Here is a 12,545-nt window from a genome sequence, read left to right as displayed (position 1 = left end):
AATTAATTCTATACAACCTTGAGGATGGAAAAAAATAAAGCGTGCTCTTGATCTACAAAGTTAACATGAATTCTACACCAACTTCTATATCAATGCTGAGCACAACCTACACGAACATTAAAAACATTCGTATGTCAAGGATCTACAAACAAAAAAAACACCCAAACAATAACAACCAAAGCCAGCAGTCCTCTTCATTTCTGCACACAGAAGACACTGCCTGGAATTTGAATAGAAAACAGTAGGAATAATCAAGAGTCTTGAGCAAACAGCGAGGAACTCTCAGATCTCTTCCAGGAGCATAAATCATAGACCTGACTCCCTCCCGCTAAGAAAAGCCAAGACAGTTGTTGCATCAGGTAAAAAAAAGTAAAGAAACACAGCTTGAGATTGTCATTAAATGTGCCACTGTAGAAAAGACTACAAGTGGATAATCCTCCATGGATGAAGCACACTTGAGGACAAAGTAACAAGCGATCATATACAAATGAAAAAGGAATGCTTATGTCACTATTAATTAAAGATGCAGATGTGAGGGTAGAAGGTTCTATTTTACAGCCTTCAGTTCTCTTCAATGAAGACTTTTCCTTAGCATGGTAACAGTGTGTGTGTAAAAGCACACCAACCCTGAAGAATTCACGATCTATTTATTAAAAGGAATAACATTTTTCTGCAAGGTAGGCTTCATCCATAAGCCAGGTGTTCTCTCTGTTCTCTTCCAATTTGATTTCTACTAAGTATTCAAGAAGTTATCAACGCACCGAACGTATTTACATACAGACATCAAACCGCACGGCTCCAGCACTAGAACGACTCACAACCACCGCGCAGAACAGCTCCGTGCTCGGAGTTCTCTTTCTTTTCACCAGCAATCACGAAAGGCACAGCTCCGGGCCGTTACATAACCGGCTCAGGACCTTCCCGACTCCGTTCGCTCAGCACGGCCCTGCACCTGCTACGGCTCCAGCCCATCCCTCTCCCGGCCGGGCCGCACGCACGGCGCCCCGCCTCAACCCAGACAGTCGCACCGGGGAACCCGGAGCCGCGTGCCCGCTGCAGCCAGGCGCCGCTCCGCTCCGCTCCCCACCCCCCGCCGCCGGGCAGCGCACCCAGCGCCCGCACCGCTCCGGCCGGGCCCGCGCGGAGCCTCATCCGCGCTCCTTCGCGCCACTGCTGGAGCGCGGCCCAACCGCGAGCCCGCGGCCCGACCGCGAGCCTCGCCTCATCCGCGGCCTCCCGAGGAAAGCGGCCGGCTGGGCTCGGGGCGGCGAGCGGCCCGGTCCGGGCCTGGCGCACAGCGGCGGCGGGGCCGGAACAGGCCGCGAGCCCGGGGAGCCCGGCGGGCCTTCCCCTTCCTCGGGCCGCGAGGCCCGCAGGCCGCCCGTCCCCGCGTTACCCGGCACCGGGCGATAGAGACGGGGCGATCCCGCCGACGCTACTCACCGAACGCCGCGAGAGACGGGAACCGAGAAGCAAAGGCCGAACGGCGGCGAAGCCCGAAACTGACACGGCGGCCATCTTGGGTCCGGAGCTCCGCGACGGGGGGAGGGGGCGCGGCAGCGGAACAGCCCGCGGCGGGCGGGGGCGCCGCCCGGGAACAGCGCGGCGGGCGGCAGCGTCGGCCTCGGCCCGGGGCGGCCCTGAGGAGCGGCGCGGGATGGGCTGCGGGCGAGCGGCGCTCGGGCGGCGGAGCTGCGGAGCGGGCGGCCGTCGGCGCGGCTGGGCTCCCGCCCGCCCGGAGTTCGGCGGGAACGGCACGGACGGACCGCCGTGCTGTGAAAAGGTGTTGCAGCCCCTAAGGTAGGACGGCTGTCTGCCCCGTAGGCTGAGTTCAGGGATGGGTAACGGTACCGCCGCGCCTGCCCCTCGTTTAGTCAGGCAGTTTCAGTGACTTTCTGACGTCTTCGATTTCTGCTGTTAGGTCTTTTCGGTACAAAAGAAAATGTTGCGAGTGGGGTATGAGTGTAATTTCCAGAGAATAACGTGAGTGTGGCAGAGCTTGCCCATCACGGGCAGGGTTCGGTGATGAAGTAGCCCTGCAAACCAGCTGCGTTCCACACAGGTGCACCTCTGGACTCCGTTCTGTCTCCAAATGTACAGGAGGATTTTTTTTCTGGCAACCTTTCAGAATTACTTCTTGTTCAGTAATTTAGGAACAAAACCCAGCTTGCTTTCGTCTGCTCTGTTTCATTCTCACGGCACCGGCTAACAGCTGAATCATCAGAATTCTTATATTTGGCAAACTGCAGAAGAAAGGGATTGTTTTACGAAGGTAAAGCTGTTGCCAAACTGTGCACTTTTTTTCAGCATTGATTTTTGCCCCTGAGGACTCAGCTCCCCTTAACTGAGTTGCTTTCAGGCTGTCAGGAACTGAACCAGCAACGTGGAATTCTGTTCTTGCTGTACCTTCTGCCTTGTTCTCCTTTGCGTTTCAGTTTAAACTCCTGAGCTGTTGTGGAGAAAAGCATTTGCTGACTTTGAAAGCAAAACACAATCCTTCTGCTCCTGATCCTTCCGTTTGGGAGCAGATAGGCCACGTTCCTGCAGCAGCAAGCAGCAGTGCAATGTTAAATTCTTCTCAGCAAGGTATGGGAAAATTCTTACAGAAGTTTAAGGTTCAGATTAGCATCCCAGGTACATGACAACTCCTCAAAGGCCAGTGATTTTTGGCAAGCTGTCTGTCATGATTAGTTCTTCATAAGCCTATAAGATTGTGAGCAGAAATATATTCCCCTTCTTCCCTCAGCAGCCTTCACCTTGGTTGTGCAGAAAGAATTTATTATGCTGTGATGTCTTTTGCATCGGCTGTAATGTTCTTGATGATTAAAGAAACCAAAATTACTGTAAGAAAAATAAATAACATGAACTGATTGAACTGTCAACAGTTTTGATGAGAAGCACAAGCAACCAGAGATCGAGGTTTTCAACCAATGTATGTATGATACAGGGAAAACGGATTGGTGTTTTATGAGACAAGTGAACACTCATATTGATAAGAAGTGTCTCATGACTGTAGAGTTTAATTTCTAGGTTAGAAACAGAATGGTTTGAGTTTCTCAGAGAAGCTGGCAAGTGCATAAAGGCTTTCTGTTGTTCAACTTAACCGTGTGCTGCTGCTTTCTATCTATGATGCCTGTATGATTTCTGATAGCACAGCAAGAGCCTCTTAGCAATGATGTTAAAACCATGCACAATTGTTTAAATTTAGAACAGAACACCATAATTAAATGACATATACCTCTTTGTTGCTCTCAAATACGTAGTTCATTGGAGTGTTTCAAATTAGACATTTAAAAAAAAATCTTGCTTAAAAACTCACTTGAAAACAAACCTTAAGTGTAAATGGCAGTAAGTAGGTCAGTTCTCCTTTTTGCTTTTGTGAAAGAGGTTAACCTTTTGCATGCTGGATTAAGAAAATGTGATGTCGGCATGAACAGCCTGACCTCTGTCCCATTTTGGGGAGAAATAGTTGCAACAAAACAGGGAAATTGGGGGGGAAATAACTACAAGTAGTTACAGCAAGATCTAACATAAGCTTCAAACAGCCCTGTGAAGAACAGGTGGCAGCAGACTCAGATCCGAGCCTGCCAGTGCTTTTGCAGCAGTCCTGACCAGTAGGCTTCCTTCCTTCCCACGCAGTAAGAGCCGTATGCTCACGCAGTTCTTTTTGTGCAGCAGAAGAGGCTGCTTTTCTTTTCCTGTATTGGAGCAATTGATCACAACCAGGTAGAGGCGGCGGTGTGGCCGATGCCATTTACCTGGACTAGAGCAAAGTCTTTGATATGGTCCCCCACCACGTCCTTATCTCCAAATTGGAAGGATGTGGATTTGATGGGCGGACCACTCGATGGATAAGGAATTGGTGGAAAGGCTGCAGACGGAGTCTGTGGTTCTGTGTCCAGGTGGAGGCCGATAACAAGTGGCATCACCCAGGGGTCTGTCTTGGGACTGGTGCTCTTTAACGTCTTTATCAGTGACACTGGTGATGGAATTGAGTGCATCCTCGGCAAGTTTGCTGACACCAAGCTGAGTGGTGTGGTTGACACAATGGGGTGCCATTCAGAGGAACCTCAACAGGCTTGGAAGGTGGTCTTGGATGAACCTAATGAGGTTCAGCACAGCACAGTGCAAGATTTTGCACTTGGGCCAGAGGGATGCCAGGCATCTATACAGACTGGAAGGAGTGGTCCTTCAGAGCAGCTCTGCAGAGAAGGACCTGGGGGTCTTGATGGGTGGAAAGCTGAACATGAGCCAGCAGTGTGTGATTACAGCTCAGAAGGCAAATGGGATCCTGGGCTCCGTCAGCAGAGGGGGGGCAGCAGGGACAGGGAGGCGATCGTCCCCCTCTGCTCTGCTCCTGTGAGGCCCCATCTGCAGCACTGCATCCAGGGCTGGAGCCTCCAGGACAAGAAGGACAGGGAGCTGCTGGAGAGGGTGCAGAGGAGCTACAGAGATGAGCAGGGGCTGCAGCACCTCCACCACGAAGACAGGCTGAGGGAGCTGGGCTTGTTCAGCATGGAGAAAAGAAGGCTGCAGGGTGACCTCAGTGCAACCTGAAGGGAGCCTGCAGGCAGGAGGGGAATCAATTCTTTGAAAGGGGAGATGAAAGCAGGAAAAGGGGAAATGGTTTGAAGCTGAGGGAGGGAAGATTGAGGTTGGATGTCAGGGGAAGTTCTGTGCTGTGAGAGTGGTGAGGTGCTGGAACAGCTGCCCAGAGAGGCTGTGATGCCCCGTCCATCCCTGGAGGTGTTGGAGGCCAGGTTGGATGGGGCCCTGGGCAGCCTGGGCTGGTGTGAAATGTGGAGGTTGGTGGCCCTGCGTGCGGCAGGGGGTTGGAGCTCCGCGATCCTTGAGCTCCCTTCCAGCCCTGGCCATACTGTGATTCTGGCGCAGCGTGCCCTGCGCCCCCTGCTGGCGGAACGTGCCCTGCTGCGCGGTGCGGCGCTCCCCCAATGGAAGCCGTGCCGTGCCGCTCTGTGCGTCATCACCAGCGCGCCTCTCCTCGGCTGATCGGGCTCGGCTGCTCTCGGGTCGCTCCGTTAGAGCTCTCGCTGCGAAAGCTCGCCCCGTGGGTTGCTTTCCTGCCGTGTGACGGCGCAGTCATGATCCACAGCCTGTTCCTGATTAACGCCTCGGGGGACATCTTCCTGGAGAAGCACTGGAAGAGCGTCGTCAGCCGTTCTGTCTGCGATTACTTCTTCGAGGCGCAGGAGAGGGCTTCAGAAGCGGAGAACGTACCGCCGGTCATCTCCACCCCGCATCACTACCTGCTCAGCGTGTACCGCCACAAGATCTTCTTTGTGGCCGTTATCCAGACGGAGGTGCCTCCTCTGTTCGTCATTGAGTTTCTGCACCGTGTCGTCGACACCTTCCAGGTTTGGCTCACGTGGAGGAAGGACACGATGGTGTTTGTTGGTGGGTGCTGGGAGCTTAGGAAAGGAGAAGCCTGACATCACCACTGTTGCAAAGGATGACAGTGATAGGAGAAAAAAGGGAGTCTTTCACGTTTGTGACAATTAGTTTTTTCTTTTTTCTCTCTCTTAACTTACATCCTATGCCTGCAAGGATTTAGAGTGTGTGCTTTTTTATATTAAATGGGGAGGTTGGTGGCCCTGCCTGTGGCCGGGGGTTGGAGATTCGTGATCCTTGAGGTCCCTTCCAACCCCGTTCTGTGATTCTGACTGCTTGCAGTAGCTAGGAATTAACTTCTCAGGTTGACGATGGACTCGAGATAAATGTTTGCTTACAGGAAGGAGCTTTCAGCAATCAAGAACTGCGTTTCTGTTTGGCAATCTTGTATCTTCTAGGCACTGCGCTTGTGAGACCCAACTGAAGTTGGTTTCACAAGTCTCAGCAATTCTCAAAGGAAATTCTGCAATTTGTGTTCCTTAGTCTGACAGTCTGCCTGCACGTTTACTGCACAGTGTGTCTTGGAAGGGTACCTTGCTACCTAAAGAAGTGAGCTATAGGAGTTGCCTCAGAGCAACTGCATTTCCTCTCTGCTGACACGACTGTGAGTCGGTGGTGGATGTAGAATGCAGAACATATCTCTCTACTGCCTGCCAGCAACATGATTGTATAGCCTAGGTTTGAATTGTCTTGTGATCAGCTGAAATGCAGGAAGTGTTAGTGCCTGGTCAGATGGGCATCATGTGAACTTTTCTTCCAAATACTGCTCAGAATGCAACAGCAGGCTCTGAATTACGTTTCATCAAGTTCAGAGCGTGGCTGACTCTTTGTTTATCCCCAGAGTTTGAATCCAAGCAGCTTGTTTGGTTGTTTGTTTTTTTTTTTGGTGTGTGTATGTGTGGATTTGACTTGCTTTTGGTGAGACCTGTTAGCTTTAGGTTGCCTGAGGCTGATTCTCATCTTGTGCTGAGCTATTTGGCCAGGTATGGCTTGAGTGGAAAAGCAATTTAATTGGAATTTCTAAATAATGTTGTCACAGGTAGCTTCCCAACCACTGTTCTGTAGTGTGGTGGTTTTTGTTTGTTTGTTTTGAAGGCCATCACTATTAAAGTAACTAGGTAAAAGCATTATTACAGGCAAAATCTGAGTTACTTCTATTGATATGGAAGTCTTTTGTTTCGTGTTCAAGCCAAAACCTTCTTCAGGAAATTGTTTATTTTTAGTTAATGTTGCTGCTTATCCAGTTGCATCAGAGCTGCTTTCAAATGCCAGTTGAAAACTCTTGGCTATTAGAGTGAACCCCATTATATAGAAAGGAAATAGACGTATGCAGCAATGCAGTGATTGCCAGCTTTCTGGGGCAAAGGTGGAGGAATGCTTAGAGTTGTGCTTCTTGTTGCAGTGTTCAGTATGACGTGCTTCTGCTAATATGTGTCAGTGCTGTTTCACCTGCTGCAAGGAGAAGCTTGATTGATGTATTTGTGGGAGAAAATGAACTGAATGGTCACTCGTGGTCTCCTCTAGAGATTAATTATTTCTTTTGCACAGGATTACTTCGGTGTCTGTTCAGAGGTGATGATCAAGGACAACGTTGTGGTGGTTTACGAAGTGCTGGAAGAGATGCTAGACAATGGCTTTCCATTGGCAACAGAATCTAATATTCTCAAAGAACTGATAAAGCCTCCAACTATCCTGCGAACAGTAGTCAACACCATCACAGGTATGAGGAAACTAAAAGTAGATAAACTGCTGTGACTTTGTGGCAGTATTCCTACATGAGTCAAGCTGGACATAGGTGAAGAAAATGTTTGTTGTTCCATACCCTTCTAAACCATAGCACAGATTTTTGGGAGTCTCACGTTAGTGCTTATGGATGTGGAGATGCTGATTGTAGAATACAAAGAATGAATAATTAATTCTTCCACAAAGAGACAGAGGTTTCTTGGAAATTAATTGCAATCTAGTGAGATGAGGCCAGGAACTTGTTCTGGAACACTGACTATGTTCTGTGGTTGATGTGATTACTGTTCTTCTTCCAGGAAGCACTAATGTGGGTGACCAGCTTCCTACTGGACAGCTATCAGTGGTGCCTTGGAGACGTACTGGTGTGAAATACACCAACAATGAGGCGTATTTTGATGTGATTGAGGAGATAGATGCAATAATTGACAAATCAGGTATGGAAATGGCTTTTTGCTAAGACCAGGACAACTTGTTGTAATCATTTTTTGTTTTCCAAAGAGGTGCTCCTTCATGTAAGTGTGGGAAGTTTTGTTCCTCTTCTTACTTTGAAATGTTGCAAAGCTGTAGGTGCCATTCAGTCAAAAATTTTAGAGAAGTATCAAAATTTTCACTTGTTCTTCTCCTCTGGCTGTTCATAAGGTCTTGTAAACAATTCTGTACAGGGAAAATAGAAGGTGGCTAGAAATTCTGTGCAGGACTGTCCCCTTAGTTGTAATGTATCTTAATCTTACCAGAGTTGGGAGCTACTGCTGTTGCCCGTTGGGGTGGGTGCTGTAGATGTCAGTGGTTCTTGTTTGTATGCATCTTCTCTTGAAGTGTTTGGAAGTGAGAAATATGTTGAACAGGCAACGTAAGATGTGGTGACTCTTCATAAAGATATTAAATTCCCTTCTTTTCATTAATAATTTTTTCATGTTGTGATGAATTTTAATAAGGTTCGTATGACCTCCTGTGTTTGTTTTTATTGTTGTAGGTTCTACAATTACTGCTGAAATCCAAGGAGTAATTGATGCTTGTGTCAAGCTGACTGGGATGCCAGATCTTACCCTTTCCTTTATGGTAAAGCTCGAGAATGTATCTCTACTTAAATATTTTGAAAAGAATTTCTCAGCCATGCCACTAAGATCCCTGGTTTACAGTGATGGTTTCCAGTAGGTCAGAACTTATGTATATCAAATAAAAAGAATTGACGATGGAAACTCACAATGAACTTCAACAACTTTGAGCCTAAAGGTTTTATTTTCAGGTTCTTTATTAAAACTACTGCTTGTGTTTAAGTTTCTGAGCTTTGGTATTTAGGCAAATATCCTAACGAGGTATGTTTTTATGAATGTGCATCAATGTAATTGTTTGACGTGACTGAATTTGCTAAGATAGAATGGAATAGTTTAGTTTAGCCTTTAGGGATAAGCAAAAGTTAAAGCATGTTCCTGAGGCTGTTATCCAAGTGCATCTCAGATGCTAGCAGGCACAGGGCATCAACAGCATTTCTAAGAAGCCACTTCCACCATTTGACCACAGTAAAGGGATTTTCCTCTGATATCTGAGTCTGAATAGGACTAAGAATATTGAGTACCACTATGCACAGATGTAATCAGCTAACTTAGCATCCTCAGTGTAGATGTGTTCAGATGGGGAAGTGTCAAATGGCGGGCCCTTCACAGACAGAAAATTGCAGAGAATTCAAGCAGTTACTTCAGCTAGCACTGCCTTCATTAGCCTTTCTTTTATTTCAGAACCCTCGGTTATTGGATGATGTCAGTTTTCATCCATGTGTGCGTTTTAAGCGCTGGGAGTCAGAGAGGATACTTTCCTTCATTCCACCTGACGGGAATTTTCGCTTGCTGTCTTACCACGTCAGTGCTCAGAAGTAAGTGTTGAATTTAGAGATGCAAGCTGTGGAATTTGGGTCTTCCTGACTAGAAAGAAGGAAGGGCTGGGGGAACAATAAGAATAAATTGGCTTTTAAAGGTTAGGTGGCTTGCTGTGCCAAGTGAAGTAGGAGTGCGTGGTAACTTGTGCTTTTTTAAAACATGTGTCTCATTGTTTGGAGCAGTGATTTTTTGTCTTTCATTTCTAGTCAGGCTGTGTTTTCTCAAAAGCAAGGAGCAAGTAGGTGAACAAACTAGAGTGGGAATGAATTAGGCAGTATTGAGTAAACAATTACCTGTATTTATAAAGAACTTTAAGATAAAACAGTCTGATAATCCTGATCTATCTTTTTTCTTTCTGATGTCTATCTTAATAGAACTAGGAATTCTGAAAGCAGGCTGCTGATAGTTGAGATTACAGATGCTAAAGCATTTTGTTAAACCTTATCAGACTTAAGTCAGTGAAAAGGAGCAGGGGAAAAAAACAATTTGAAAGCAGGCAGTTGAAGTGCTGCTGCACTGTTTGGGGCTGCTTACTAGCTTGATGATGACGTGTAAGAAGATTCTGCTGTCTATTGCTTGTTTCTTCCATTACACTGAATGTCTTTACTTGTCTTGGAGGGTGTAGAAAACTACGATATGGAAAGTTTGGTTTAAAAAAGAAAAAGCAATTAAGGCTTCAGGACAGCATTCTGAATTTGCTCTTGGATTAATAAGACTGGGATGTCCTTCTCCTTTAAGAAGATCACGTTTCCTGCAGTCCTTCCTTGTATTTTTTTTTTTACTGGCAACAGTGAAAACCAAAAATGAAGGTGAAAAGTTAACAAGGGCTCTGTTCTCTTTATTCCAGTCTTGTTGCAATTCCTGTGTATGTTAAACACAACATCAATTTCCGTGATAGCAGCTCACTGGGACGCTTTGAAATCACAGTGGGACCAAAGCAAACTATGGGGAAGACTATAGAGGGAGTGATGGTTACCAGCCAGATGCCAAAAGGGGTCTTGAATATGAGCCTCACACCCTCTCAGGGCACACACATCTTTGATCCAGTTACAAAGGTGAGAGAAATTAGATTTTCGTTTGTTTGTTTAATTTTAGCCTTTCAGCAAATGAAGTTGAAGCGCTCATGCTTAAGAGAACATTTCTTTGAATGTTGATGCCATGAAGGCAGTATCTTTTCTTGGGATGTGAACTTAATGTACTCCTGTTTCTTGAGCACTTGCACACCTCCTGTTGTCTTCAGCCACACGGCAGATAGCTGGGAATGGATTGTAGTTCTGGATGTGGGCAGGAAGTCAAGGATTGGTGTTGTACAATGAGGCACGAGTCTAGTGAAAGGTTTACAAATTTCTGCTTATCTGATTGTCATGCTTCATACTGCCTGCCAACATTGAATCCTATGCGAGCACTGAGGATTTGTGTTTGTTAGTGGGTTTGGATTCCTCCCCCCAACACATGCACCAGGATTCTTTTCTTTTTTTTTCTTTCTGCAAGCTGTAAGGTTTATCCATAGTAGAGCATGGGGCAACACTGCTTCAGCCACATGGAAGGGAGGTGATTCTGCATTAATTATGTCACTCTTACCCATAGGAAGTAGAACTCATGGCACAAATAGTGGGAATACTATTCACAATATGCTTTTGAGAAACATCACTGGAAAGATAAGGAGCAGCTGTCTTTGTTCTCCTTAAGTCTTTGCTGTATGTAAAGTGCAGGACTCTGGACTTGATCGAGGAATGGGTATCCAGTATGTAAAGGAAGATACTGAGTGTAGTGGAAATGCTAAGTTGCAGTTTGAAACACCTGGTGGGAAGGCAGGGCCAACCCAGGGAAGCTCAGCTGCATGCAGTGCAATGCATCTGAGGGACTGGAAGGGCTAGAGCCAGGATCCACTGCTTCCAGCCCTCATTTAAGGGTTGGCAGTGGAGGTAAGGGTATCTTGCTGGAAATCCCAGCCTGCCTGAGGCCTTCCAAAGGTTAGCAAATTTCCATTTGTTTCTGTATCCACAGCTGCTTCGTTTGGGCTTGTTCTCATTTGCTGCAGCCTAGGACTTTGCCATCTCACTATTATTGCTGTACTTTGCATCACATTACAGCATTACACTGAGACAAAGAACTTTTTTCATGGAGAAACAATAAAAGTTGGCTTTACAACAGAGCTCTTCTTTAGAGAGTGTTACTGCTTAAATGGTGGTATTTCTGCTTACCTGCTATATTTGCTGTTACTTGAAGTTGCTCACGTGGGATGTGGGGAAGATAAATCCCCAGAAGCTGCCAAGCCTGAAGGGTAGCATGAATCTGCAAGCTGGGACGTCGAAACCAGATGAAAACCCCACTATTAACCTGCAGTTTAAAATTCAGCAGCTGGCTATATCTGGTAAGTGACCGTCAGGTAAAGAAGCTGAATGTTTTCTGCTCTGCCAGTGCTCACTCTGCATAGCTGATGTAGCTCTGCAGGCCTTCTGAAGCACATTCTGACAAAGAATTATATGCTTAAGCAACAGTTAAATGGATTTTTTGGGTTTTTCTCTCTGTTCTGTGGAACGGCCTATCTCCATCCTCTTGCATTTCTTACAACCCCATAAATAATTTCAGAGTATGGTTGTGTTTGTAAGAATGATTCTGTCTGCCCTTCTAGTATGGTCTTCTTTTCCTTGATCCCTCCGTCTGCTGTATTTGTGGCAACAGTCAGTCTTATTCTGTCTTTATTTGTTTTTAGGACTGAAAGTGAATCGCTTGGACATGTATGGGGAGAAGTACAAGCCCTTCAAGGGGATAAAATACATGACTAAAGCTGGCAAGTTCCAAGTCCGAACCTAGAGGATCATGAGAGTGAGGAAAAACACCTTCTTGTTTCTCCTGTCCCTAGCTGCTGGATAACAGCTTCTCCCTGGTCTGTCTATTTAGGGTTACTCCCTTTCCTTTGGTAGCATGAGCAGGATAGCCAGTGTTTACGTGCTAGGGAGGAGGGAAAAATAGGGTTGACCTGAAACTATCTCATCTTTAGCTGAGCCTGAAGTATTTGCAGCTCTGGCAGATGGGAGAGGATTTCAGATCCCTTGGGACCAGCAAGTCAGATATCTGAGTTTGTATCACCTTCATCATTCTGTCTTAAAGGAAATTCTAGGGATTGTTTTTCCAACTGCTGTTTCTTATATTTTGGCTGTGTTTTATCCCTTTGTACGTGATGTGAAGTTCCATTTCCACTGGAGTTCAACTGCAGAGTGATGGTCTGGCATCGGCCCTTCTCCATCATTGGATGTGAGGTTGGAGAGCTGTAGCTTTTGGCAGCAGTGAAATTGGCTGGCCTTTGTCCTTTGAAGGGGCTGAAAGAAGTGGAGAAATAAATTGTCTCAACCAGGATGGGATTTTAAGCACGAGTTTGGGGGAGGTAATGCAGAGGGAGGAAGTGGAAGAATTGAACTCTTTTCCTTAATATTTCTTAGTCTGTCCTGGTCATTAAGTATCCTAAAGATTTTGGGATAGGCTGGAACTCCCTCAGATCTTAATATGAAATCCTGT

The 12,545-nt window shown here is 46.5% G+C and overlaps 1 protein-coding gene across 2 annotated transcripts; it reads left to right on the top strand.

The window, feature by feature from the left end:
* Window positions 1-5,102: 5,102 nt before the first annotated feature.
* Window positions 5,103-11,843, top strand: AP3M2 (adaptor related protein complex 3 subunit mu 2; the record flags this gene model as incomplete). 2 transcript variants are annotated; one of them, XM_079547486.1, is made up of 8 exons in its annotated part: window positions 5,103-5,375; window positions 6,958-6,967; window positions 7,449-7,586; window positions 8,126-8,211; window positions 8,889-9,022; window positions 9,874-10,081; window positions 11,256-11,400; window positions 11,743-11,843. In XM_079547486.1, the coding sequence occupies 8 exons, from the start codon at window positions 5,103-5,105 to the stop codon at window positions 11,841-11,843; spliced, it is 1,095 nt and encodes a 364-aa protein (XP_079403612.1). The 2 variants fall into 2 exon arrangements, with proteins under 2 accessions (XP_079403612.1, XP_079403611.1); XM_079547485.1 differs by having other exon boundaries at window positions 6,958-7,129.
* Between the last annotated feature and the right edge of the window lie 702 nt (window positions 11,844-12,545).

The sequence above is a fragment of the Tetrao urogallus genome, assembly GCF_951394365.1.
Source record: "Tetrao urogallus genome assembly, chromosome: 27".
In the NCBI taxonomy this organism is placed as follows: Eukaryota; Metazoa; Chordata; class Aves; order Galliformes; family Phasianidae; genus Tetrao; species Tetrao urogallus.
Note: the sequence above shows the minus strand (reverse complement) of the source record. Positions and strands in the feature narration are given on the sequence as shown.